The sequence below is a fragment of the Neoarius graeffei genome, chromosome 1 (assembly GCF_027579695.1).
Source record: "Neoarius graeffei isolate fNeoGra1 chromosome 1, fNeoGra1.pri, whole genome shotgun sequence".
In the NCBI taxonomy this organism is placed as follows: Eukaryota; Metazoa; Chordata; class Actinopteri; order Siluriformes; family Ariidae; genus Neoarius; species Neoarius graeffei.
Genome location: NC_083569.1, coordinates 94,566,460 through 94,593,697, shown reverse-complemented (window position 1 = coordinate 94,593,697; position 27,238 = coordinate 94,566,460). Strand labels below are relative to the sequence as shown.

The 27,238-nt window shown below is 40.0% G+C and overlaps 1 protein-coding gene across 2 annotated transcripts in view; it reads right to left on the bottom strand.

Moving 5' to 3' along the window:
* Window positions 1-2,691: 2,691 nt before the first annotated feature.
* capn1 (calpain 1) overlaps window positions 2,692-27,238 on the bottom strand; it is a 68,984-nt gene continuing 44,437 nt past the window's right edge. For both annotated transcript variants that reach the window (XM_060906272.1, XM_060906353.1), the window contains 17 exons: window positions 26,109-26,277; window positions 25,527-25,610; window positions 23,749-23,834; window positions 23,591-23,665; window positions 22,734-22,894; window positions 22,192-22,352; window positions 22,087-22,098; window positions 21,694-21,905; window positions 19,825-19,864; window positions 19,527-19,592; window positions 16,228-16,285; window positions 14,297-14,361; window positions 13,967-14,035; window positions 9,529-9,607; window positions 9,192-9,308; window positions 8,991-9,049; window positions 2,692-5,201 (listed from right to left, as the gene is read on the bottom strand). In XM_060906272.1, the coding sequence (XP_060762255.1) occupies window positions 5,175-5,201; window positions 8,991-9,049; window positions 9,192-9,308; window positions 9,529-9,607; window positions 13,967-14,035; window positions 14,297-14,361; window positions 16,228-16,285; window positions 19,527-19,592; window positions 19,825-19,864; window positions 21,694-21,905; window positions 22,087-22,098; window positions 22,192-22,352; window positions 22,734-22,894; window positions 23,591-23,665; window positions 23,749-23,834; window positions 25,527-25,610; window positions 26,109-26,277 (1,540 nt within the window). In that variant the 3' untranslated portion in view covers window positions 2,692-5,174. The remainder of the gene's footprint in view (window positions 5,202-8,990; window positions 9,050-9,191; window positions 9,309-9,528; window positions 9,608-13,966; window positions 14,036-14,296; window positions 14,362-16,227; window positions 16,286-19,526; window positions 19,593-19,824; window positions 19,865-21,693; window positions 21,906-22,086; window positions 22,099-22,191; window positions 22,353-22,733; window positions 22,895-23,590; window positions 23,666-23,748; window positions 23,835-25,526; window positions 25,611-26,108; window positions 26,278-27,238) is intronic.

Sequence of the window (27,238 nt, the reverse complement as noted above, 5' to 3'; positions counted from 1 at the left end):
GTATGAATGTGAGTGTGAATGGTTGTCTGTGTCTATGTGTCAGCCCTGTGATGACCTGGCGACTTGTCCAGGGTGTACCCCGCTTTTCGTCCGTAGTCAGCTGGGATAGACTCCAGCTTGCCTGCGACCCTGTAGAACAGGATAAAGAGGCTAGAGATGATGAGATGAGATGAGACATGCCGCCTAGTGGTCAGTGTTGGTAATTGCCAGTCATACACACTGCCAAGTGGCCAGTGTTAGTAATTGCCAGTCATACACACTGCCAAGTGGCCAGTGTTAGTAATTACCAGTCATACACACCGCCTAGTGGCCAGTGTTGGTAATTGCCAGTCATACACACTGCCTAGAGGCCAGTGTTAGCCGGTAAAGAAATAAAACAAAAGAGGCTGGCTATGGCATAAGAAAATTCTTCAACCCAGAAACAGGTGGAAGCTCCACTTTTAGGCAGAGCCTAAATCTATATATTAACACCTATCCTGTTTTAATGAGAGTCACATGAGACTGTCAGTTCAATGATGGCTTTGTTCTCTGGCTTTATTTTGTAAGGTGGGGGCCTCCGTGGCTGATGTGTTACTATCGGATTCACTTTCCGATGGTTCGAGCTGATACAGTTCTACATGTATAGCAGTAGCATGTACACACACTCCAATTTCAGGACTATCACAGTCTGATATCTGAGGAATCTCCAATAAATCCGAATGAAGAGGCCATTGCCACCACTCTCGCCTGCCGAGTCTGGCTTTGGTCTATAGCACCAGTTACTGCTGTGATGTCACCCACTCAGGGCTGGCTGGCTCAGCGGGGCAGCTCAAATGCCAACTTTGTGGTTGATTTTAACTCTCAAAAAAAAAAAAAAAAAAAATTTATATATATATATATATTTTTTATTCCCAATTATGCAGCATACAAGAGTCAAGGATGGAGATACTATCCACTCAGAAATGTACTTAAAAATAAAGGTTCTGTGTATCTCCTGCATTAAGGTCAGGACTCTGTGGTGGCTAATCCATGTGTGCAAATGATTCCTCATGTTCCCTGAACCACTCTTTCACAATTTGAGTCCAATGGATCCTGTCACTGTTGTCCTGAAATATGTCAGTGCCATCAGGGAAGAAAAAAAATCCATTGAGATGATAACCTGGATATTCAGTACATTCAGGTCATCAGCTAACTTCATTTTATTGCCCCATCATGTTGCTGAGCCTTGACCTGACCAATTGAAGCAACCCCAGATCATAACACTGCCTCCAGAGGATTGTACAGTGGCCACTATGCATGATGGATGCATCGATTCATGAGCTTCCCTTCTTACCCTGACATACCCATCACCCAGGAATAGGGTCAATCTGGACTCATCAAACCATATGACCTTTTTCCATTGTTCCGAATACCAATGTTTATGTTGTCTAGAAAATCAAAGCCTTTTCTTCAGATTAGCCTTGCTAATAAGTGGTTTTCTTATGGCTACACAGCAGTTTAGTCCCAATCCTCTGGGTTCTCATCACATTGTGCACATGCAAATGCTCTTACTTTCATTACAAAATATAGTTGAGTTCTACTGTCGATTTTTTTTTTTTACAATTCAACTTTACCAAGCATTTAATTGATCTCTGATCATAGTTGGTCAAGTTTTTCCTGACCACATTTCTTCTGTGAAGTTGACGGTTCACTACTATCCTTCCAGGTTTTAATAATGCATTGAACAATTCCAACAATCTCCTTACTTGTTTTCTTTGCTTGATCCAAGCCAACGATTTGACCCTTCTGAAACACAGTAACATCTTTTCCACAACCACAGGATATGTCTTCCGACAATGTTGTTTGGGAAATGAGAATGTACTCACTGCATCAGTTAGGGTTAAAAGAATTGTTGCCAGCTGAAACACAATTACTGCAGTCATTATTAAATCATCTGTACATCAATCCATTATCTATATCGCTTATCCATTAGGATTGCGGAGGAAGCTGGAGCCAATCCCAGCTGACTTCAGGCAAAAGGCAGGGTACAATCTATTGCAGGACTAACACAAATATTCATAGACACATTCACACCTATGGGAAAGTTAGAGTAACCAGTTAACCTAATCCGCAAGTCTTTGGACTGTGGGAGGAAACCCACGCAGGCACAGGGAGAACCTGCAAACTCCCAACCAGAAATGCCCCAATCAGCGATGAGATTCAAACCCAGACCCTTCATCATGCTTCCATTTGTACAATCAAAGGCTGTTAAGAAGAGGACAGGTTTCGTTTTGAGTCTGGTTCCTCTCAAGCTTTATTCCTCAGGTCGTGTCAAGGAGGTTTCCATCATCACACTTTCCTCTGGCTTGTTTAGTAATGATTAAAAACACATGACTGATATTTGCCAGCATGAAAATTTCCACCCAGGCATCAGGAAAATCTATCAAGAGACAAGTAAGATGCATGCTGTGGTGGGCTACATATGATGAATTAAATTGTTAAGAAATCAGGTGTTGCCACTGAGCCACATCTGTAAGTGGTGCTAGAGAGGAGAGTGGTGTTGAAAATAAAATACTCATAATTTTACTTACACTTTACATACTCACTCAAGTATGTACTGCTTTCCATTCATCTATCAAAGTCCATCCATCCATCCATCCATCCATCCATCCAAACAACCCATCAATCCATATCTCCAGTATTTCCATGCTCACCATAAACCAACACAAGAACTGTATTTTAAAAATGGATTTATTGAAAACAGACATTTTTGAATACATGAAACTCTAAGTGCCTTTTTGACCAGAGCACCAAGAACACAATACAGGCATCAGCCCTAACAGAATTAACAGCATTTCTGCATGGCTTTTATAAGGTCATGCATTTGGCAATAAAATATGAATTCATCCATTTAGTTCTTCACATATATATTTTTGATTTCTGCATCCACATGTAAAACATGCAGCTATTTCATGTTTGCCATGCGTTTTGCACAAACACGCAATCAGACTGACAGCTGAACTGTCTGGAATAACGTACTCTCTTATCAAAAGGACTTTGCTTGTTATTCCCTTCAAAAATCATACCATGCCTATTGTAATGTGTTTGCTTCTCCAACAAGTGCATTTTTTCAGCAGTTTTCAGTTATGGGATTGATTTTTGATTTATCATTTGGCTAAAAAAACAAAACATACAAACAAGAACTTAATGGCACCCAAATTCCCACACAGCCCAGTAACCAAGAATCACAGTTCATGCAGGTTTCACGCTACATGGCCTTTCCAAACAACCATTCACACTTCCATTCACACCTTTGGGCAATTTAAAGCAGTCTGTTGACCTAATCTGCATGTCTTTGGACTGTGGGAGGAAGCCTAGAGAGGTTTTCGACCCACGTGACCGTTGCCATGTCGACAAGCAGATAGCGCCATTTTGGCGGTCACAACAATGGCGACTCCCGCTAGCCTAACATGTGGGTTATCGAGCGATGTTACACTGTCAATATGCTACTAAACCTAAATTTAATAACTTTAAGTAGGCTACTACTTTTAATATTTAAATAGAAAAACCTACTTTAAAGATTTGTCAAAAAATATGTATTTTCCCTTTTCACAGCATGCATTGTTTGAATGGTTGCCATGACAACATATGCAAAGATTTCCAACAACATTTTGTGGCAAAAAAATTCCATAACAGTCTAGTTCAACGTGATACCAAATAAAAGTAAATTCATTGCAGTTAGAAAAATAGTGTCCAGGTTGAGAGAGTTACATTAATCATATAGAAAAATGCATAATATTTAATATGTCTAGTATCGAATTCTAGTTTTGTCCATTGCATATTCACATCTAAAAAGTACAACCCACCCAACAACATGGCTCTGCCTCGCCTGAGGGCACCGTATATGTTAAACCTAGACTACACGTAAGCCGCCCAAACACTAGTAAGAAGCCCGGTGCCAGGTAGCCCTATTGACGAGGCCGAGCGGTCCCCATCTCACGTATGTAAAACCATGGATGTATAAAGATAAAACCATCGTAGCCTGACTAGTGGGGCTAGGTGCCAGGTAGCCTGAACACCACCTAACAGGGCTTACGTGTAGGCTAGGTGCTAGGCTACATGTATAATTTGTCATTTACCTCGCATACGATGTCTTTAAACTTTTGGAAAAGTTACCTGAGACAAAATGTTCGCCACACAAACGCGTGTGTTCGGTGGGCTGCCAATTCTCTCGCCTGATCGCCGCAATCCACTTTTCGCGACGCTGTCGATCGGCCAGGAACCTATGGAATGTTAATCCAGGTTTATCCCCTCTTCTGTTGTGGCAGCTAACTGCACAACAGGTATCAGTCATTCTACGATAAAAGTAAGCGATGAAGAAGATGGATATTACAAGCGTTGTTTGCTGATAAGCGTGGCTTTGTTTGACCTCCAAAATGGTGGCGTTAACAGTATCACGTGACCCTATGACGTCAGGTCGAAAACCTCTAGAGGAAACCCATGTAGGCGCAAGGAGAACATGCAAACTCCACACAGAAAAGCACCAGTCGACTGCAAGGTTCGAACCCAGAACCTTCTTGCTGTGAGGCGACAGTGCTAACCACTGCACCACCCCATTTGGCTTATTTGATTTATTATTAAAAACACAAACTTATTATTTATAGCAGATTAATGCTGATGCGCTTGGTTTAGTCATGTTAAATCCTTTGAATCCTCATATACTGTACATTCTTGGAAGTCTGAACTGATTGATAGATAAGGATTAAAAGGAAGTGATCCATTTGACACAGGAAGTAAACACAGACATGTCTGACAAGGTAAAGTTGAGAGTACGATCAGTTTACAGGTAAATTATGATTGCTGGCACGTGGCTGGTCAGAGAGGCTGTAAACACTACACTGTGACACTTTGTAAGGCCGAGACTGATGACTTTATATGTATTGCATTCTTCTCAGACTGTGGCTTACTGTTTTGGCTTATGCATAAATGACACACAGAACACAGACTGGCTCTTTATATAACTCAACTTAAACCCTTTGAAAACACTCCTTATACCAGGACACCTTTAAAAAAAAAGAGACAGGACTAAAATACTGATTTAATACCATCACCTTGAGCGATAATTAAAAAAAAATTATGAAGAAGGCACTTTTGTAAAAGATGGAGGCAGGTGTGGGTCTCAGCACAAGGCGACAGGCATCCAGATGTCTGTCTGTTTATGCAAACATGGTCAAAGTGAGCCACTAAAATAAAAAAAGGAGAGAAAAACGAAAATTATTAGTCATACACATATATATATATATATATATATATATATATATATATATATATATATATATATATAAAAATCATACAGTAGTATTATAGCGGAGCACCATACTTTAAGAGAATATAGTAATGCATCAACCTGAGTTTTGATGGCTTTTGCCATACATGTATGAACACGTACAAATGACGTACATACAAATGATGAATGTGTCCTGTCATAAGTGCAAGGCAACACATCTCAAACACGACCACCAGACAATGAAATTTGTATCTTTATTTACATAAGATAGATGGGTTTTTATCCAGCGCTTATTTTTAATTTAACTTTTTTTTTTTTAAATAAAGTGGGATTATTTACGAACACATTTTACGCTCAACTGGAGCCCTGCTTTTAGGCAGTGTCTAAATATATTTAACAATTATTCACCAAAAGTGAATTTCAGTGAATAATAACCAAGATGAAGTCAAGATTATTATTCATCGATATTCACTGAGCCTGAGGCAGATAATTGTTTTAGTATAAATATACGGGTGATTATTTAAAAAAAAAAAAAATCATTTTTCAAACTTCAAAAGCAGCATGCAAATGTAATAAAGTCATGGCACCGACTTGTCTCACTTATCTACGCAGAGTCACATAAAATGCTTTGTTCTGGAATCGATAAAATAAATCCCAATTCCACATTACCTTTGAATAGTTTTAGATCAAACTTTGGAGCATCTTTAGTGCTTTTAGGAACAACATTTTCTTTCATAATTTGTAATTCTTCCTCACTTATGGTGACAAAGCGATTGGCTGCCATTTTGCCGAGTCGCTCGAGGTGATTGGTTGAGAAATTCTGATTATTTCTCGATAATCAGCGTGCACGATTTTCTAGTCACCTGCATATTTATACTAATACACATTATTCTATCCACATTCACTGGATATGAGCAATCGTGTGCTCTGACTGGCTACTCTACTACTAGGATATCAGCTCATATACCTTTAGTAGAGAAAAACAAAATGGCGGCGCGTGTTGCTGAACCAACCGAGGACGAAATAAAAACTCTACTAAAAAAAAATGAAAAAAAAAAAAACCCAAAAAAAGTAACAAAATATGGAATAAAAGTATTTGATGGTAAGAACGTATCTTTTTTTAATTTTTCAAGAATTATAGCATTTTTTCACAAATTGTTACTGTTATTTTGCCGGTTTGTTTACATTCTAAGAGAAGATGATTTTGTCTGACGTTTTGTATGAAGTTTTTATTTATTGAATTTGTAAAAAATAAAAATACTCCATTTCTCAAAATCCAGTGAATGTGGATAGAATAAAAGAGTTATTCTGCTCAATCTTGTCATACATGGATTATAGCCAACTCGGTGCTACGCGCCTCATCGGCTATCAGCTCATGTACGACTCGATTTTGTGGAATAAATGTTGATTATACAATAGCACTGCTGTATTCTCAATTCAGATATACATGTCAGATGATGTTTTTATGCCAGGAGTCATTTTCTTTAATAGCAGTTCTACAGTGGTGCTTGAAAGTTTATGAACCCTTTAGAATTTTATATATTTCTGCATAAATATGACCTAAAACATCATCAGATTTTCACGCAAGTCCTAAAAGTAGATAAAGAGAACCCAGTTAAACAAATGAGACAAAATTATACTTGGTCATTTATTTATTGAGGAAAATGATCCAATATTACATATCTGTGAATGGCAAAAGTATGTGAACCTTTGCTTTCAGTATCTGCTGTGACCCCCTTGTGCAGCAATAACTGCAACTAAACGTTTCCGGTAACTGTTGATCAGTCCTGCACACCGGCTTGAAGGAATTTTAGCCCATTCCTCCATACAGAACAGCTTCAACTCTGGGATGTTGGTGGGTTTCCTCACATGAACTGCTCGCTTCAGGTCCTTCCACAACATTTTGATTGGATTAAGGTCAGGACTTTGACTTGGCCATTCCAAAACATTAACTTTATTCTTCTTTAACCATTCTTTGGTAGAACGACTTGTGTGCTTAGGGTTGTTGTCTTGCTGAATGACCCACCTTCTCTTGAGATTCAGTTCATGGACAGATGTCCTGACATTTTCCTTTAGAATTCGCTGGTATAATTCAGAATTCATTGTTCCATCAATGATGGCAAGCCGTCCTGGCCCAGATGCAGCAAAACAGGCCCAAACCATGATACTACCACCACCATGTTTCACAGATGGGATAAGGTTCTTATGCTGGAATGCAGCGTTTTCCTTTCTTCAAACATAACGCTTCTCATTTAAACCAAAAAATTCTATTTTGGTCTCATCTGTCCACAAAACATTTTTCCAATAGCCTTCTGGCTTGTCTACATGATCTTAAGCAAACTGCAGATGAGCAGCAATGTTCTTTTTGGAGAGCAGTGGCTTTCTCCTTGCAATCCTGCCATGCACACCATTGTTGTTCAGTGTTCTCCTGATGGTGGACTCACGAACATTAGCCAAAGTGAGAGAGGCCTTCAGTTGCTTATCCTGGGGTCCTTCGTGACCTCACCGACTATTACACGCCTTGGTCTTGGAGTGATCTTTGTTGGTCACCCACTCCTGGGGAGGGTAACAATGGTCTTGAATTTCCTCCATTTGTACACAATCTGTCTGACTGTGGATTGGTGGAGTCCAAACTCTTTAGAGATGGTTTTGTAACCTTTTCCAGCTTGATGAGCATCAACAACGCTTTTTCTGAGGTCCTCAGAAATCTCCTTTGTTCGTGTCACGATACACTTGCACAAACATGTGCTGTGAAGATCAGACTTTGATAGAGCCCTGTTCTTTAAATGAAACCGGGTGCCCACTCACACCTGATTGTCATCCCATTGACTGAAAACACCTGACTCTAATTTCACCTTCAAATTAACTGCTAATCCTAGAGGTTCACATACTTTTGCCACTCACAGATATGTAATATTGGATCATTTTCCTCAAAAAATAAATCACCAAGTACAATATTTTTGTCTCATTTGCTTAACTGGTTTCGCTTTATTTTTAGGACTTGTGTGAAAATCTGATGATGCTTTAGGTCACATTTATGCAGAAATATAGAAAGTTCTAAAGGGTTCACAAACTTTCAAGCACCACTGTAGCTGCAAGGCGAATGCAACAGTTTGTATTTGACCTTGTTATCTCAATTTTGATGAAGTCTCATTATTTTGACTTCTAATTATGATTTTGTAAGTCAAAATACTGACACAGCAATTGAAAAAATGTTTCCTTGCAGTTCAGGGTTTCCATAACTGTGCTGTTTAACAAATATACAATATGTAATAGTTAATATGGGAAATTTTCTGTAATTAGATATTTATTTAACATTTATGTAAGGAGTCTACAATGGCAGGTATTTTTTGTAACAGTCAGTAAGTTTTTTGACACAGGAAAGTCTCATAGGACAGAGTCAGCAAAAGCTTTTTGCCTTTTTAAAAATTTCATTAATTTATCATTAACAGGCGCAAAAAAAAAAAGATTGGTGACGGAATGACTATAGCTGCTATAATGTAAGCAATAACAGGAACTAATTTGTTTTAAGTTTAGTACACAACATTATAAACGAAGATAAAGTATGATGAAGGTATGATATTCTTTAATTAAAAAAAAAAAAAAATTGTTGAGAAACTACTGCGATATAAGAGAAATAAAAACACTCCTGGATGTCCTGTTAAAGGAAACCCATTAAATGTTATATTCCTTGTATAATACACTACAGTCAGGTATCTGATTAGGACAAAGCTGAGGAACAAACCTGGCTGAAGTTTAAGGAGATGAATCCATCACTGTCAGTGTCTAAGGTGTAAAATGTCTCTGCAGAAACAAAACGGTGGAATAAGAAAGTTACCCTGATGGTAGGTTTTTGCGATCCTAGAGTCTAATGATACTGAGTACAGAACTTTAAGGATAAAATCTAATCGAGTGGCATTTGAGTGTGTGCACACTGGTCACTCACTGAACATGGTCTCCAGGCGCACGAGACAGGTGACGAAGTTGTCGAAGTCGACGGTCAGGTCCTGCTCTGTGTAGCGCAGAATAATCAGCTGGAATATATGGTTGTTCAGCTTGAAGCCTGGTGGGGAAACAGGGAAGCAAGTTTGAAAATGTGAACCAGGACACACACACACACACACACACACACACACACACACACACACACACACACACACACACAATAGGAAACTGATCACAGAGAGGTGCAGATGGATGGTAAGTATTATACGCTGAATGATTCAAGGTCATGGAACATGTAGACTATACAGGAAGGTGTCATGATAAATGAATGGACTCACCTGCTGATTCAAGGGCCATACGCATCTCATAGGAGCTCATTGTGCCAGACTTGTCCACATCAAACTTCCTGAACACTTCCTGAGCAAAGAGGAGAGATAAAAAACTTTTAGTTGTGCAATTCAACACACATCTATTAATAATAATAATAATAATAATAATTTCTTAGAGACGCATTACACCAAGTCTCAATGCGTTTACAAAATAAAATAATTGTAAAATTAAAGCTAGATGGCCTTTCGAATTCATAAAATCGGTGAAATTTAGTTCCCTCTGAAATTAGGTCATTGTGATATTTTGTGAGATATTACAGAAATAAACATATCAGGCCATTCTGTGGCTGGGAAGTTGTTTAATTTGAAGGGATTCCCTCAAATAATGTGCATGGAATTGCTCACTTCGCGCAGTCAAGCAGACAGAGGAAGTCTGTGTGCGCATGCGCAGGTTTACCTTCTTCTTCTTTTGAGTTTTACGGCAGCTGGCATCCACAGTGTTGCATTACTGCTTTACTTTTGAGCATGCACTGACAGTTCCATCATTCTGTCGCTAAACGAACAGTTGATCACACCAAGGTGCTCGCTGAGCACTGATATTTATTGGTTTGGTCCTGCGTTTCCTTTCCTTTGTATATAACATAACGTCTTTTCTTCTCACTTTCCATTACTGTCGTCGGTCTTTCACATTTCATTCGCACACTCACGTCCTCCATTTTTCTCTCCTGTTTCAAATTTGTATTCCACAATGCCTTGTGCGAACAGGGAAAGCCCACCACATGATGCATGACATAGTATCTTGTATTGAGTCATGGTGAAGCAGGAAAAAATATTAATTAATTGTTCTATTTAAAAAAAAAATACAACTGGAAGTCTGTGATTTGAATTCAGTAGCTTTTGGTCCACTAAATAAAAATAACTGGGTGTCGGGGAAAATTCTTTTTATGACCTAAACTTGAAAAATCTAAAAGGCAGTCTAGCTTTAACTAAACGTTTTACAAGTTATAATCCATAGGCTTTGCGAAAGAGGAAAGTCTTTCGTCCAGATTTAAATGCTTCAGGCATAGTGGCCTGTTTAAGATAAAGATGGAAGACTGTTCCATAGCTTTGGAGCAGCGGCACTAAATGCTCCGTCACCATATGTGGAAAGTCTAGTTTTGGGAATTATTCAATTGTTACTAGATGCAGACTGTAAAGCACATGTTGGCTTGTCTTCATGCACAAGATCAATGATGTAATCAAGAGCAATACTATTTAAAGCTTCGCATGTTGTTACCAGGATTTTATATAAAATCCTCTCTTTTACTGGCAGCCAATGAAGCTGTCTTAAGACTGGTGTAATATGTTGGGACTTCTTGGTTCTCGAGATGATTCGAGCCGCTGTATTCTGTAGACGCTGTAGTTTCTTGATCTCTGGTGTTGGAAGGCCATAAAGAATGGCATTGCAGTAATCGACTTTCAATGAAATTAATGCATGAGCTAAACATTCACACTCATGATCAGAATGTAAGGGTGGGGCGGAGATGGATGGACTGACTTTATTGATATCAACATTCATCGCGATCATCTAAAATGAGAAAAAGCTGCTGTGCAATTTACTGTACAAACAGATTCAACAGGAAATTGGCGCTATCTTGTAATCGCATAGTGGTCTTGACCAACCCTGGTCATAATGACTCGGTGTTAACTGTTGGAATTTTATTTTTCTCTATTCAGTTGTACTTTGTCAGTGCATTTGTACAGTTGGCTTGTTTTTCTTGGCTGTTTTGCTGATCGTGTAATATTCTGTTGAAGTGTTATTCTGTCACTTGCTCAGTTGACACTAGAACCTTCTTGTCTTGAAGTTCAGCACTTCTTGTATCTGACTTTTCACTCGTTGTATGCCACTCTGGATAAGAGTGTCTGCTAAATGCCTGTAATGTCATGTAATGTCTCTTTTTATACGTCCTTCAACGCCATTGCCCTCAAACTCTGGCATTCTCTTCCTCACTCTCTCCGTGAATATGCTCTTCCTTCTCTACTTTCAAATATCCAGTTGAAGACTTTTCTCTTTCATGAACATTTCTCTTCCTCTCTTACTGCTTAGTCTTTTTTTCTCACCCTTGTAAACTGATCTTGAGATATTGAAAGGGGCTACAGAAGTTTATCATCATCAGTTCATCTGGTTGACAGGCGATGAGCTTATGCCATAGTGTCGCCTGTTGTCCATCGTCCTTCCACATTTCATGAAAATCGCTTCTTCTCTCTCAATTCTTCACCAGTTTTTATTCTTTTTGGCAGGAAGGTAGGTCTGCCTGGGACGCATATAGCTGCTCCCCAAATTAGCATAACTGCAATTAATAATGAAGATATGCAGTAATTAAGCCCTAACGAGCAGTTTCCACACAAATCGCTTCTTCTCCCTCAACTCTTCACCGATTTTGATTTTTTCTGGCATGAAGGTAGGGGTACCTAGGGTGCATATAACTTCTACTCAGATTTTCTTCATTACAATTATTAATGAAGTTATGGACTAATTAATCCTTAATGAGCAGTTCAAAAAAAAAAAAAAAATCGCTTCTTCTCCGTCAATTCCTTGCTGTTTTGTATTCTTTCTGGCAAATAGGTCGGTATTCCTAGGGTGGATATAGCTTCTACATAGTGCATATAGCTTGCAACATTTATTGTACAAGGTGTCCTGCTTTAGATCGTTCCTTCTGGAATAAACAGGGCCGGAGTGAGCTACGCCTATGTCATTGACTGTCTCGCTGTCATTATTATTATTATAGACTGTAGAAAGATACAGAAAGGAGAAGCAAATGGATCACTGTAATTCACAGGAACAACTGGAATCCAGGCATCGAAATGTGGATTTGAGGACGCCATTTTGTGTCAGATATGTTGTATTTTTTGGTAAAATCAAACCTCAAGTTATATACTGTATTGACTACATCAATTAAATATTTAGCATGTTTCACTTATATTCTGTGCAACAAACCAGCATTTATTTATTAAAAAAAAAAAAAGCATCTATGATCAACAAACAAAGGGAAATGGTTAGTGTTAGCCAGCCAAGACAAACCCAGTTTTCCTCAGAACAGGGACTCCACAAAGGGAGTTTAAACAGATAACCAAAGCCAGATACTTTGTAGAAAGTTTTAAAAGGTATGTTGTAATTTTGTTTATTATTAGCATGCTAATGGGTAGCTGAATCACACTCTTAGGTTTTCTAATCGTGTTTTGTGAGGTGGAGATGGATGAATGGACGGACTGACTTTATTGATTTCAACATTCATGCACCACTGGTTCTTTGGAAGAGTGTAAGGATCAGTTTTGATTGCAACGGCCTTCAATTTAAACTAATCATCATATTTTTTACTCCCAGTTTCCCCTACTAATGCCAGCCACATCACAGTACATTTTGCCACTCAGTCCACTTGAAGGGGGTGTGTCCCAGTGGGAAAGCGACATCAACGCATATCATTTATAACCCATGTATTCAAATAACAATGCAAATGTCCAAATAGCATTTATTTAATATTTTGTTAAACATTTGTATCAGTAAATTTCTGGAAGATGATATATTGTTCAAATATAAACGCTAGCTAGCATCATGCATGCTACATGTTTAAATAATACTGGCTGGCTTTGAGTGGTCTATCAGATATATTTCATTCAGTCAAAGATGAGTTCAATATCATGCTAGGTGAATGGAACAGATCTGATAGACCACAAAAAAAGCCAGCCAATATTATTATACATGCATACACTCTCTTCATATCCGCATTCTCGAAGGCCAACACTAGTTTACCCGTGACTCAGTGCTGTTAGTGCGGCAGTCCAGTTAGCTTCCAGCCGGTGTAGTATTGAGCAGTAGTGTTAGCGAAGGCCAATGCTAGCGCAGTCAAGCTAGTGCTACCAAGAGCAAGTATCACAGGCTAATGACTGAGAAACTAAAATTTCAATCTCCAGACTCTTCTTCCATGCTGCACGCTCGCTACAGTATTTTTCACTCAGACTTAAGTATTCATTTCCCCGTGTAATTTACGGAGTTACTTTTAAAATCAGCATCAACAACTACACATAACAGAGCGACCGAGCAGCCAAAATTCTCTCAAAATCTCCTGTTTTTAACAAAGCAAACCTGGTGGCCATGTTTGCATACAAATTGTGACAATCGCTCGCTAGCGCAGAAGTTTTATGTCTCTGACATGCGACATTGTGTTGTCTTGACGACGTGCAATATTGTATGCTCATTCTCCATTGGATAGAGTGACATAATACACGTAGGATAAGCGATATGCTAACAATATTGCATGCTGTCAAACCAAATGAATGAAACCCGCTAGAAGGGAACAGAATACATGTGTTTATTCCATGGAAAAATTGTCCCGTATGTATAATAATACATGTTAATGGTCTCTTTTGTAGAAATATTTAAGCAGGTGCTGACTTTAAGCAAACTCACCAGATATTGTTTGATTTTCTCCCACAGCACATGGAACTCCGCGAGACCCAGCTTACCACTGCCATCTTTCTGAACATGTCGGTTACAGAAAAAGTAACACGTGGGGAAGGAGACATGGACATGCTGTGCAGACGCGTGGATGAAGAAACAGAATCCAGAGTGAAAGACAAGAAAACGAGAGGTGCAGAGTCCAATCAATGGACAGCCCCAAACAAGCATATACTACTACAACTGCAACAAAAATATACAGCATGCAGACAGAAGGAAGGAAACAGAAAGCAAGTACATAAGTTAGTTAATTCTGCGTGAGAAGCACTGAGGTAAGGATACATCCATGAGGCTGATCATACTGCGGCACGCCTCCTGGCTAAAGCCGTCCGTCTTCAGATCCTTATCTATGAGAAAGAAGGAAAGTTTACATTTATCCACAACACACAGTAACTCCATTAGTATCAGATATTTAGCACTTTGTTAATATGATGTTGCCTAAATGCTTTACAGTGCACCAGAGGTGGATAAAGTACCCAACTTAAGTCAAAGTACAGATCCCACTGGTCAAATGTTACTCCGATACAAGTGAAAGTTGTACAGTCACATTTTTACTGAAGTACTTGCTATTAAAACTACTTAACCTCCTAAGGCCCAAGCTGTTTTTTTTACATGCATTTTTTTATTTCTCTTTGCTATTTGGGCTTATTAGAACCTGATTAGAATAAAAACTAAGCATCATCTTTGATAAGATGTACTTTTAGAGAAAAAGTAAGTCCACATATGTGGATTCTTGTTCCGAATTTCTAAAAAGTGCTGTCCACGTATGTGACCGCTAAGCCCTAGGAGGTTAAGTATTAACAGTACATTTTCTATCAACACATTGTTGTATTATTGCCACAACACTTCCAATACCTAATGCCTCTGAAGCAACCGAGTGGATTTACTGACTCGCTTGTAGGACCTGGCAAATAAACACCTTTAAACACAGATATCTACATTCTGTTTATTTGGCAAGATTATGCTAAAAAGCATTTCTGAAAGGATTTCAGATAAGTTAACATTATTCATCTTAGCGTAACTCCGTTTTTACATGCTAACTAATAGTGTCCAAGTTAACTAGCTGTGTGTAAACGTTAGCTGCAGACAAGGCTACAGCAACTTGGTGGGCAAATTCATAGAAAGTCATTTGACTAACCAGACTGCATAGCTATTGCAGTGTTATCGCTAGTTCTAAAAGCACAGACAACTTCGTTACAAGCTTTCTCTTGGAATAAAACAGTTTATATACCTCAATATGCTTCCGCACGTCGGACGGCGAGTTTTTGTAGGCTGTAATGTGGTTCGTTTTCGGCAAACATTTAAAACAAAACAAATCTTTAATCCTGTCAGAAAACTGAAACATGGGTTCTAGGTAAAGCCATGAGTTGAGTGCATGCGTTCTCCAGAAGAATCACCTCCTTCCATTCTGCCATCAACTGATCATGTTAAATAAAGCTGCTGAGAAATAATTGAACTTGATTTTATACTGGTGCAGCACGGTGGTGTAGTGGTTAGCCCTGTTGCCTCACAGCAAGAAGGTCCGGGTTCGAGCCCCGTGGCCGGCGAGGGCCTTTCTGTGCGGAGTTTGCATGTTCTCTCCGTGTCCGCGTGGGTTTCCTCCGGGTGCTCCGGTTTCCCCCACAGTCCAAAGACATGCAGGTTAGGTTAACTGGTGACTCTAAATTGAGCGTAGGTGTGAATGTGAGTGTGAATGGTTGTCTGTGTCTATGTGTCAGCCCTGTGATGGCCTGGCGACTTGTCCAGGGTGTACCCCGCCTTTCGCCTGTAGTCAGCTGGGATAGGCTCCAGCTTGCCTGCGACCCTGTAGAAGGATAAAGCGGCTAGAGATAATGAGATGAGATGATTTTATACAGTCTATGGACATGATGTGACCCTAGTGATGACTGCTGGCTGTCTCAGTGTCACCTGCATAAAAACCAATCACGTTTTAGAAAAGAAAAAACCCATCAACTTTCAAAGCTGCTTCATAGTAATGAGTAACGAGGACCTTGATAGAAATGTAGTGGAGTGAAAAGTACGATATTTGTCTTTCAAATGTAGTGAAGTTAAAGTCATAAATTTCCAACAAAAATAATACTCAAGTATAGATACTCAAAGTGTACTTAAGTACAGTACTCAAGTAAATGTACTTTGTTACTGTCCACCTCTGTAATGCATTGTGGATCTGTTTTAAAGAAAGAAAGCATCACTGATCGTGTTTGAAGACTCACGCTTGCTGATGATTCTGTTCAGAATGGTCTGGAGCTCTTTAACACTGATCTCCATGTCCTACAAAACACACACATTAAAAATTCATTGAAATACCCAAATGAAATCAAAAAGCTTCAGGAATTTTTAAAATCATATACTTCCCCCCCAAATTGTAGCACTAAGCTGTGTGTGAGAATATGGATGTCATCAGATTTGTATAAATTAAAAAGAGACTAAACTCCATCTAATCTGGGGGGAAAAAAGCCTCAATGAGGCTGGAGCTCATATGGCCACCGTTGTTGTGTGTGAGCTTGAAATCCGATCAATCCTGTGGGAGGAGTAGCGATTTTTGTCAAATTGCATATGACCCCTGTGTAGCCATTTCCATGGCAGGTGGCGCCACCTGGTGAACAACTTTTGTTGGAATATGTCTTTAGAGTCTTCTGGGTGAGTTTCAGTGAAAACATCCTAGCAGTTTACGAAGAGTAGCGTTTGGTGTGACGAGTCATCCAAAATTTTCAGACGCCCATAAAATTGTAAACATGACAGGTGGTGTGACTGTACTGACAAATTTTATGCACACCCACCTGGGGAACATTGTACACGAGTTTGATCGAAATCTGATCAATCCTGTAGGAGGAGTAGCAATTTTTGTAAATTGTGATCGGACGGATGACGCGTGATCACATAAGCTCATCCGGCCTGGCCTAAAAACCCACACTTAAGTAAGTTTTGCTAATTTGCTAACATTAACTGGTTTTATTTTTTTCGCGGTCCGGTTTCCATCAAATCCTGCACTCTGATTGGCTGGCGAGCGGGTCCGTATCCTATGGTACGGACCCCAGTTACGGACCCCAGATACGGACCTCTGGCGACTCGCTCGTTCACAACAACAAACATAGTAGCAATTTTCGTCAACATTTATCTTTTTTCTTTTAAATAAGATTATCAAAAATCTTATAAATTTTTGCCAGCATTTCTCAGGAGAATAGCATTAATTTTACATCATGGATAGTGATAACGACAGTCTTCACAGCAAAAGCGAGTTTTACTACCCTGAGGAAGAAGAAATAAAAGAAAAAACATTTCAGGAGAAAGCTAAAAACCTGTAACTGTTGCTAACGCCGAGCAAAAACATGGCTGAATCCTGAATGACTCAATTTTGTATAAATAGGTGACTACATACGTAGGCGGCAAAATGTAGTTTTTTTCCTGCCATGGAAGTGCACTTGTATACCGAGGAGGAAGCAATTTGCATTACAGCCGTGAATGAGGATTCAAAATGGCGGCTTGGCTTGGTTTTCCCTTTCGGGCGCTCTCGTTTTCTGTTAGAATTTGGTAAAGAAAAAAAAATTAACATATTATTTACCAGCTTATGGTCGGTCCGTATTCAAGGCCACAGTATTTCACGATACGGACCTCCCAACTGGTAAATAACATACACATACATACATTTCACCAAGTTAGTCTGATTTCTTAGCCAATGCCAGGTTGGACTAGCATCAATTCCAGTAGCTAACATAACTGGCCAGGCAATTTCTAGCTAATGGCAAATACTGCAAGCCTAGGATAAGTTATAAAAGTAACGTTTTACATGAGAACACAACATTAACCTAATTACAACCAGGGCTTTGAACCGGTTCAAGGAACGAAAACGAAAACCGGGAACTTTTTCTATTTCACATGGAACAGAAACGAAACCAGAAACTTTATTATTTTTTATGTTCCGGAACAGAAACGCTTATTAAAAATAATGGTAACCGGTTAATACCGGTTTTTATTTCGTTCCTCAAAGTTTCTGTAGCCTACAAATAGTCATTCTTCTCCTGCGCAAGTTTCTATGACCCGCTGGGGTTCACTTCCTGTGTGACGTTCGCTGATTGAATGGAGAGAGCGGGAAGGTGGACTACTAGTGAATACTAGGTGAATTACTGAGTGTCTGAGCAAAGAAGAGCCTGAATGTTGCAACCTCCCTATTGGCTGTTTGTAAAAATGTGTCAGTTGTTGCCCTTCCCACGGGAATCATCGCGCGCTCGAGAGACGAGACCTGACGAGTTAGTTAGTTGGTAGCAGAACAAAATGTCTGGACACAAATCGGGTTTTCAGAAAAGGAAAGAAAATAAACGGAGGGTCGAAAATACAAAAAAGGAGGCAGAAAATGCAAAACGAGTTTTAAGGTAGGACAAATGGTTAGTTTTCTGAGGCAGCCCGCCGTGGCTGCAGGCTTTCAGTTGTCATTGAATGGTTACTTTTCTGAGGCAGCCCGCTGTGGCTGCCTGCAGGCTTATTTATTATAGCCCATTTAGTTAAAATAGTTGATATAAAATGTTTATAGTTATAGTTATGTGATGGTTGTCCTGATTTAGACTGTTTTTTTTTTGTTTTTTTTTGGGGGGGGGGGGGGGTTGCACGATGTTGCACCCGGGTCCAGATTAGGGCAGAACCGGCCCTGGCTACATTTCAGCTGTAGTTTATGTATGTATGCACTTGCATAGATGTGTACTTCCAATATGGCGCCTAACAAAATCTCGCGGCGCGGTGACGTCATGCGGTAGCCCTCTATAGGGCCTGACTAGCCTTTGGTAACACACTAAACGAATTCTCTTTCATTTTTGGCACTTTTTCTGTTTGTGTAGATGGGAAGACATACTGAGAATCCAAATCACCAACATTTGAAATAATAATAATTGTTTTGAATTATTTCTTGTCTTATTTAATGAAGGCTGTAATAGAATTAGCCTACTTTTGGCTTAAGCTGGATGAGACAGAGACATAATTTTATAGCCATTTGTTAAACAGCTGACAGGGAACGTAATTAACCGTTCCGGGAACGAAATTTTTTTTGTTCTAACCGGTTCGGGAACGTCTGTTTAATGGTGGAACCCAAAACCGGAAACGTTAAAATTCCGTTTCTGTTCGGAACGAACCAATAGGAAAAAAATTCCGGTTCAAAGCCCTGATTACAACACTTATAAATATCTATCCTTCCACTTAAGTATAATTTATCAGTACTTTGTCCACTCCTGCAAACAATATATTGTACAGAGCTACCACACTCATAACACCACTGGTTTTCATAGTGGGGACTGGGGACCACCAGGGGCCCACAAGAAGGGGCCCACATTATAAATAATGTATTGTGTTACTGAAATGTTCCATGGCTGGGATAAATAGCCAGAACACATTTAAATAATGAGTGTAATTTCTGTATAGTTGAATTAGGTTCATAAAATAAATCTGTAGTGAGGAAATCCATGGAATAAAGAGCTGCGTAAGATTTGAGAAGCCCATACTTATCACACATCCTGTTCATTCTTACCGATCCTGCCAGCTGTCTGAAGAGATTCTTGAATCCGGCATCAATTTGGCTCTCATCCAGATAATTCTAACAGAAAGAAGAATGATATACCAAGAGGAACAGTGCTAGTTAGCAACAAATTCTTAACTTTTACTTTTTTGTCTGGTGAGATTCATTTGAGGACACAAGTGCAAATGGAGTATTCAGGATTTTCAGTGAGAAGTTTAGTTTAGAAACAGAGATGACAGGTTTGTACACGGTCCTTTATGTGCATTCAAGAAGAATTGATATTTGTGTATTGGCATGTTTCGCAACTCACCTCTGTGGGAAGATTAGCTTTGATTTCATCATCCAGTTCCCTAAAGCAGGAGGAAATAAGCTTGGGTCAGTAAAACTGTTCAATCACTATACATATATGTACATGACAAAAAAAACTGCACTGAGTGACTTAAATTCATTTACTGTACACAGACAACAAAAAAAAAAGCTCACTCCGTGCATCAGCTCCTGGCTTTATTTTGTGTCAATATTTATAGCATACTTTAAAGGTTCTGACTGCAAAGCTGAATTCTGGGTAAAATGTTTTATTTCTGTTGCTGTTGGAGTTTGGAGATGTTTCGCTGCTGCACACACCGTGCATCCTGTGTGTAAATGTTTTGCCGAGATAAAAAGCGTCCCGCATTTTACGATTCCGGAGATTGCTGAAGCAAGTGAGCAACAATATCACGTGACCACCGTGGGGCGTCTGACCTACTGTTAACCAAAACAAGTCGGCGTGGGCAAACATGTTGGACTCTGCTCGCCCTCCAGCTAAAAGCCAGCGGAAAAGAAAAGGAAAGTCGGACTAGTGAGTGCAACTGCAAGATTGAGCAAGGTTAGACGACATGACATTTTACTGGACAGATAACTAAATCATTCTCGCTAGTGCTTAGCTATCTTAGCCTTAGAATGCATGGGCTCAACTCCACAGTAGCGAGTATGAAGTTATACACATAATGCTTTGATCTTACAGAGAAAGAAATGAGAACACAAAAGCAGTAATGGATAAAAGATATATTTGTCTTTTGGTTCATGGATCTATTTGCGAATGTCAACCACAAATTAGATCCCTGCGACTCAAAACTCTCCGAGGTCGATGCAGAGTCACGCCCTGTGTCCGAAATCGCTCACTACTCCCTATATAGGGAATTACTATATAAAGGAATATATAGCGAGTTCATTGGTAAAATGAAAAAAAAAAAACAAAAACGCTTTCAGACACTAGTCTATCACGCTGGTATTTACGTCATTACTGTCGCACAGTTAAAATGTGCCAGATCGGTCGGCTGGTGGGTTTTCAAAATAATAAATACATGTATGTATTTTTGTGATAAATCCATATTATACTGAGCGCATTTCGCACATTAATCAATACATAGTACCTGCATCTATCTTTTTTTTTTTTTAAATCAAGGCTGAATACTTTCTTTCTTCTTTGCCGCTGCCTTTTATTAAATCAAATTTGAGACTTTTAATTTGATTTTTTTCAGCACGACCGCAATACATGATGGGATATATTGCTTTGGTTAGTGACCATCGTTGTATACTACTTTTCATGATGCATTGTGGGATACTTTGAGTGCACTATATAGGGTGTAAATAATCCTCACTAAGGTTTCGGACAGCACTACAAAATGGCATCCTCACTAAATAGTGCCCAGGGAGTGATTTCGGACACAGGGACAATGTTTTCTCCACGTTGTCATCTTGGTGTAACTCAGTTCCATAGTTATGCTAATTAGTTAAAGCTCCTCGTGTTCGGCTGTTTCCGTAGGGCCGTACTGTTTACCTCAAGAGGGAAGATATTCAGTCTCAAAATGGAGGAAAGCAACCCTCAGGACATCAAAATGATCATATCTCATCCGCAAGATATTGTTCTTGCAAGACAGAGGAAAATGCCATGCACAATACAAAATTTGAGGATTTCTGATGACTTTGCAGTCAGCACCTTGAAGTGATTTACTAGATCGAACTTGTTTTCTAACCCTACTAGATTCTCTACATGAACAAATTATGAGCTTAAAGAGAAAATTAAGTTCCTACAACTATGTGATTTTATCAGAGTAAAAGTGTACCTTACAACAGGAAGTAATAAATACTGCTGTATATACAGAATTCTATCATTCCTTTCTTCTTCCCCATCACTCACTCTGAGTCAGCGGGTTTTTCAGAGAAGACACGCAGCACAAAGTCGGCCTCTTTCTGTGGCTCGAACGTGGACGGGACGACGATGTATTCTCCAGCAGGAAGGCGGAAGCGTGAGCTGACCTCACGCAGGTTGATGAAAAGCTCAGAGCGAGCGCTGGAGGCATGTGTGAGGAAGAAATCTTGCTTCAGGTGAACTCCTGACTGACCTACATACTGCCAGAGGACACGTCCATGAATTTATATATATTTGACATCTGTAAATGTGTTTTCATACCTGATGCTCACATACACACACTTCATTTTGTAGTTATTTCAGAGTATAGTTTGAACTTCTCTACTGTAGAAGCTAACACTCAGGGCAAATATGAGAAAACATCAGCAGCCACCATCATACCTCATTGGGAACCTGAAAGAGAGGGACATGAGGTGGTAAGAGAAAATAAACTGAAGGGATATTAAGCAGCTTGATTTGATTTAGCAGTTACAAAACAGCACGCACCTCGTATATTGCGAAGCCGATAGTCTCCATGTCTTTGCCCTCTTTGCGTTGTTTCCTGCGGTCTTTCTGCATCAGAGCCACTAGGAAGGTGCACTTGTCCTGTCCTGCTGTATCCGGGTGCTTCAAGTTAATCTTGAACTGAGGGTTGAGCCAAAACGTAGCTGAGGATTGTGGGTAAATTGAAGGAGAAAGATTAAGACTTGGACAAGAAACGTGACAGTGGTGACTATCTTATTGTGCAGCTTACACACACACACACACACACACACGTTTGTCTCACTATCCTTGTGAGGACCTTCCACTGACAATTATTACTGCAGTTAATTAATACTGTGCCTGCACCTAAACCTAACCTCAGGAATGAAACTTTTCAGGAAGGAAACTTTTTGGCTCATTCATTCATTGTTTAAAATAAATAAACAAACAAACAAACAGCAATGTCCTTGTGGGGACCAGCTGAATGTCCCCATAAAGTCAAAATTGTCAGATTTTATTATCCTTGTGGGGACATTTGGTCCTCAGTAGTATATAAAAACACACACTTGGGTAGTTCCTGCAGCCTCCAGCTGTGCTGCCTCTCCTCCACTCGCCCCCGTAGAGAGACGTGCTCCACTTCTTCACCTGACTGGCTTCCAGAGCATCTGCTGTCAGGTTACAGATCTCCAACCTGCTGAACTCCCGCAGGAAGTCACTGAACGACATCCTGAAAGACAGACAGAGAGAGAGAGAAAAATCACAAGACAGGGAACATGAGATGGAGAAGAGAAATACAGATAGATGAAGAGAGAGAAGAGGGGAAAAAAGGATTGAGAGAACAGACAGGAAAGAAAAATAAAAAGAGAGGTGGGGAGAGAGAAGGTGAGAGAAAAGAGTTGAAGAGAGAGAAGAAGGGGGAGTGACAGAAGACAGGAGAGATAGAGAGGGAGGAGTGAGGGAAGACAGAGTTAGAGAAGAAAGAGAAGAAAGGGGGAGCAAGGGAAGACAGACAGAAAAGAGAGTTAGAGAAGAGAGAGAAAAAAGGGGAAGTGAGAGAAGACACAGGAGAGAGAGAAGAAAGGGGGAGCGAGGGAAGACGACAGAAAAGAGTTAGAGAAGAATGAGGCGACAGAAAAAAGAATGGATGGATGGATGGATAGATAGATAGATAGATAGATAGATAGATAGATAGATAGATAGATAGATAGATAGATAGATAGATAGATAGATAGATAGATAGATAGATAGATAGATAGATAGATAAGAAAGCCAGCATGTGAGAGAAGAGAGAGAGAAAGGAAGACAAACGAGAAATGGATAGTGAAGAGGGAGAGATATTCAGAGATCCATAATGATGCACTGAGATTAGTAATAAAGCAAACCTTCATAAATCACAAACACCCCCAGACACACACACTCTTACCAGAACTCTCCATCTTCACTGCGGTTCTGCAGTTTGCTCCTGGTGGACGAGTCCACACTGTCCCACTCTCTCGCACTGCAAACAGCACAGCAGTATGAGCAGCAGCACATCAGCAGCATCCTGCTTTATATTCTGCTTAAAAGACTTCTCCTTCTTACTTATCACTCCAGGCTCCAGTCCACTCCACCTCTCCCCAGGGGTTTCTGATGCGCACCAGCTTGGTGGGGCTTCCTCTGAAAACCACCTGACACACACACATTCACACATTTCACTGTGTATACAGCAATATAACAAAATCACACCTACACCAACGTCATGGAAAAGCACTAACATGTCACACATTTACACGAGTTTATCACCAGGTTTGGGCAAACATGCTTGAACATAATCACACTGCCAGTGCAACTGAAATCCTCATCCAGTTCGAAAAGTGGATTAGGTTTAAATTGTTTGATTGGCCTTTTCCCAGAATGCCTTTGAAGGAAAAATGAAGTGTTGATTATAATGAATAGGAAATAACTTTTTCTTTAACGTGTTTAGAATTCAGAGGAAAGACGGCATGAACCCAGTCGAGCATTAAAACCCGTCTCTCAAGTCTTAACTTTCTACATCACTCTTATTATGTCTGTGAAGATTCTTAGGTGGGGTTTACATTAGACCGTATCAGCGGATCATCAGATTAACGTTTTTAAAACGATTCGAGTGCACACAGCAACGCCAATACACGATTCGCGTGCACACAGCAACGCCAATACACGGATACACTCGGCTCCGCAGGCATCCTGCGCTCCAAATCACTCCGCCCTGAACAGCGAGTGCCCTCTGGAGGGTGCGCACTCCGGCCCTGCGCAGCTCACAGAGTGCGCGAGTGAAGCACACGAGCAGTGATTCGGGACTGAGCCGCTGTGTGTGTGATCCCAGTGCATGTCGGGCATGCATGTCACTTACCACTTGCAAGTGGAAGGATGGCAAGCCTAAAGACAATCATAACTACACAATGGGCAGTATTTGCATCAGTATTTGCAGTATTTTCATACTTTTATACTCTTTAATGAAAGGTGATACAAGGCGGAAGTCCGCGCCGTTTTTCAGCAGTCGCGTCACATGACCAACGCCAGCGAATCAGGAAGGTGGATGTCACAGTGACGTTGTCCAATGAGACGCCAGCTAGAGCTCAGCACAGCGTATTCGCGTATTCTCAATGTTTACACAGCACCGGAGCTGACACGATCTGGATTGAATACGTGGACGCTGGCGGATTCCCGTTTCCTGGCTTTTCCAGGGGGTTTAATGTAAACGGACAGTGCATCCGCGAAGAAAACGAGACAGATATGGTCTAATGTAAATGTAGCCTAACAGTTATTCCACGAAATTGAGTCGCGCATGAGCTGATAGCTGATGAGGCGCGTAGCACCGAGTTGGCTATAAGCCATGTACAACGAGATTGAGTGGAATAACTGTTTTATTATATCCAAATTCACTGGATTTTGAGAAACAGAGCATTTTTATTTTTTGTGCATTCGGTAAATAAAAACTTTATACAAAACGCCCGACAAAATAATTTGCACTTAGAATGTAAACAAAATGCTACCGGCAAAACGACAGTAACAATTTGTGAAAAATGCTATCATAATAATTCTTGGCAAAAAAAAAAAAAAAAAAGATACACGATCTTACCATCAAATATTTTCATTCCATATTTTGTTGCTTTTTTTTTTTTGCAATTTTTGGGGTTTGGTTTTCGGGTAGTTTTTATTTCATCCTCGGTTGGTTCAGCAACACGCCGCCGCCATTTTATTTTTCTCTACTCACGGTATATGAGCTGATATCCTAGTAGTAGAGTAGCCAATCAGAGCACACGATTGCTCATATCCAGTGAACGTGGACAGAATAATGATAGATATTTCAGTTGTCAAACCAGCCATCACTTACTCACCTCCTCCACTCCGGTCACTGAGTAGGCATGGCCTTTAACCAGTTTCTTGAAAGTGACGGCCTCCATGTCACGAGTACTGGTGATCTACAGCCACAAATGAAACACGACAGAAATCACTGAGTATGGAGTTCTGAGATTTACTACCAGTCACTGAATAAAAAAATAAAAAATAAAAAAAAAATCACTACTCATCAGGTCAGCGACAAGACAGACAGAAACATCAAAAACATTTTAAAGTAATGACAATTCAATATTTAAGTGTATTGGCCTGACTGGACTTTCAATTAATGTGAATTTGGTCCAAAAGCAAATAGCAAATCAATATTTTACTGATATATAACTATGTCTGGTGACTCCGGTTAGTGTACATGCAGTGACTAAAGCTGTAAAGTGAGAATTTGACAGAAAATGAAGATTTCTATCTTTGGAGATTTAATCATAAACTAGACTTAAGTTTACGGCTCATGCACTATTGGAGGTGTGATGGAGTCTGACAGCCAGACCGAAGCAGTCACGCCTCTTCTGAAACATTTTAAAACCAGACGGGTTGAGTGTGTGTGCATGCAAGTATGTGATGCTGACATCTATGGAGCAGCCCAGCAGTGATCCTCTCTCCACGGCCCTCCTTATGATGTTGAAAAGATCCGCTGGAGCTTTATTCAGCTCATACATCTCCGTCACACCGCCTGTGAAGTCCTCAAAGCCTTCTGATGTACTGCCACCTGATAGAGCCTCATAGCAGCCGTTCAACCTGACACACCAAAATGATAGCTTAGGTCACTACAGACAAAATACAAAAAGAATGACAATTAACTAAGGAATCATTATCTTTGTATAGCTCTTTTAACAATAAGACACTGTCACAAAGCAGTTTTACAGAGATCTGGATGCAGATTTAGGCCCCTACTAAGCAAATCAGAGGTGTCAGTGATGAGGAAAATCTTCTTGAAAGAAAACTTTAAAGGAACCAGACTCAAAAAGGGAATTGACTGTACAGGCAAAATTAATCATTGAAGCAAAGGCAATTCTTGGAGATCAAGTATTTTTGGGGAAGTACAAATGTTTCAGATCTGCTTCATTAAGCTCATTTTAAAGCAGTGTTGTAGTCAAGTCACTAAACCTCAAGCCTGAGTCCAGTTTCAAGTCCAAGTCATTTAAAAAAAAAAAAAAATCCGAGTCAAGTCTACTCTTGATCAGAGTCGAGTCCTAGAACAAGACTCCAACCGCACCATTTGACGGTGGCTGTTTCAGAGTTATTAACATTAGTTTGCTCTTAAACATGACGCATGAACAGGTGAATGTGCTTCTCTTTGTCAGGGAGTGTGAAATATTCTGTCAGAGATGGTTGGGAGACGGATGCAAGTGCAGAAGGTGCGTTTATTAATACAAGTGAAGACGGTAAACAATCCAGAACGGCAGGCAAAATCGTAAAACGGGCAATAGGTCGAGCGGGGCACAAACAGGCTATTGTAAACTCGGCAGAATCAAAGACGAGAAACAGGAAATCAGGGATCAGGAAACCAAACAAGAAAATAAGGTTCAGTAATGTGTCAGCAACGCAACTCAATACTTCGCAAAGTAAGTGTGTTTTCACAGTTTTTATACTGGTGCACTGATTGCGCCTTAATCCTGTGCAGGTGTGAGTTGTTTACAACGCGCGTAAAAGTCCGTTTGGGGCACGTGCTGTCCGGAGCGTACCCAAGAATCTATCT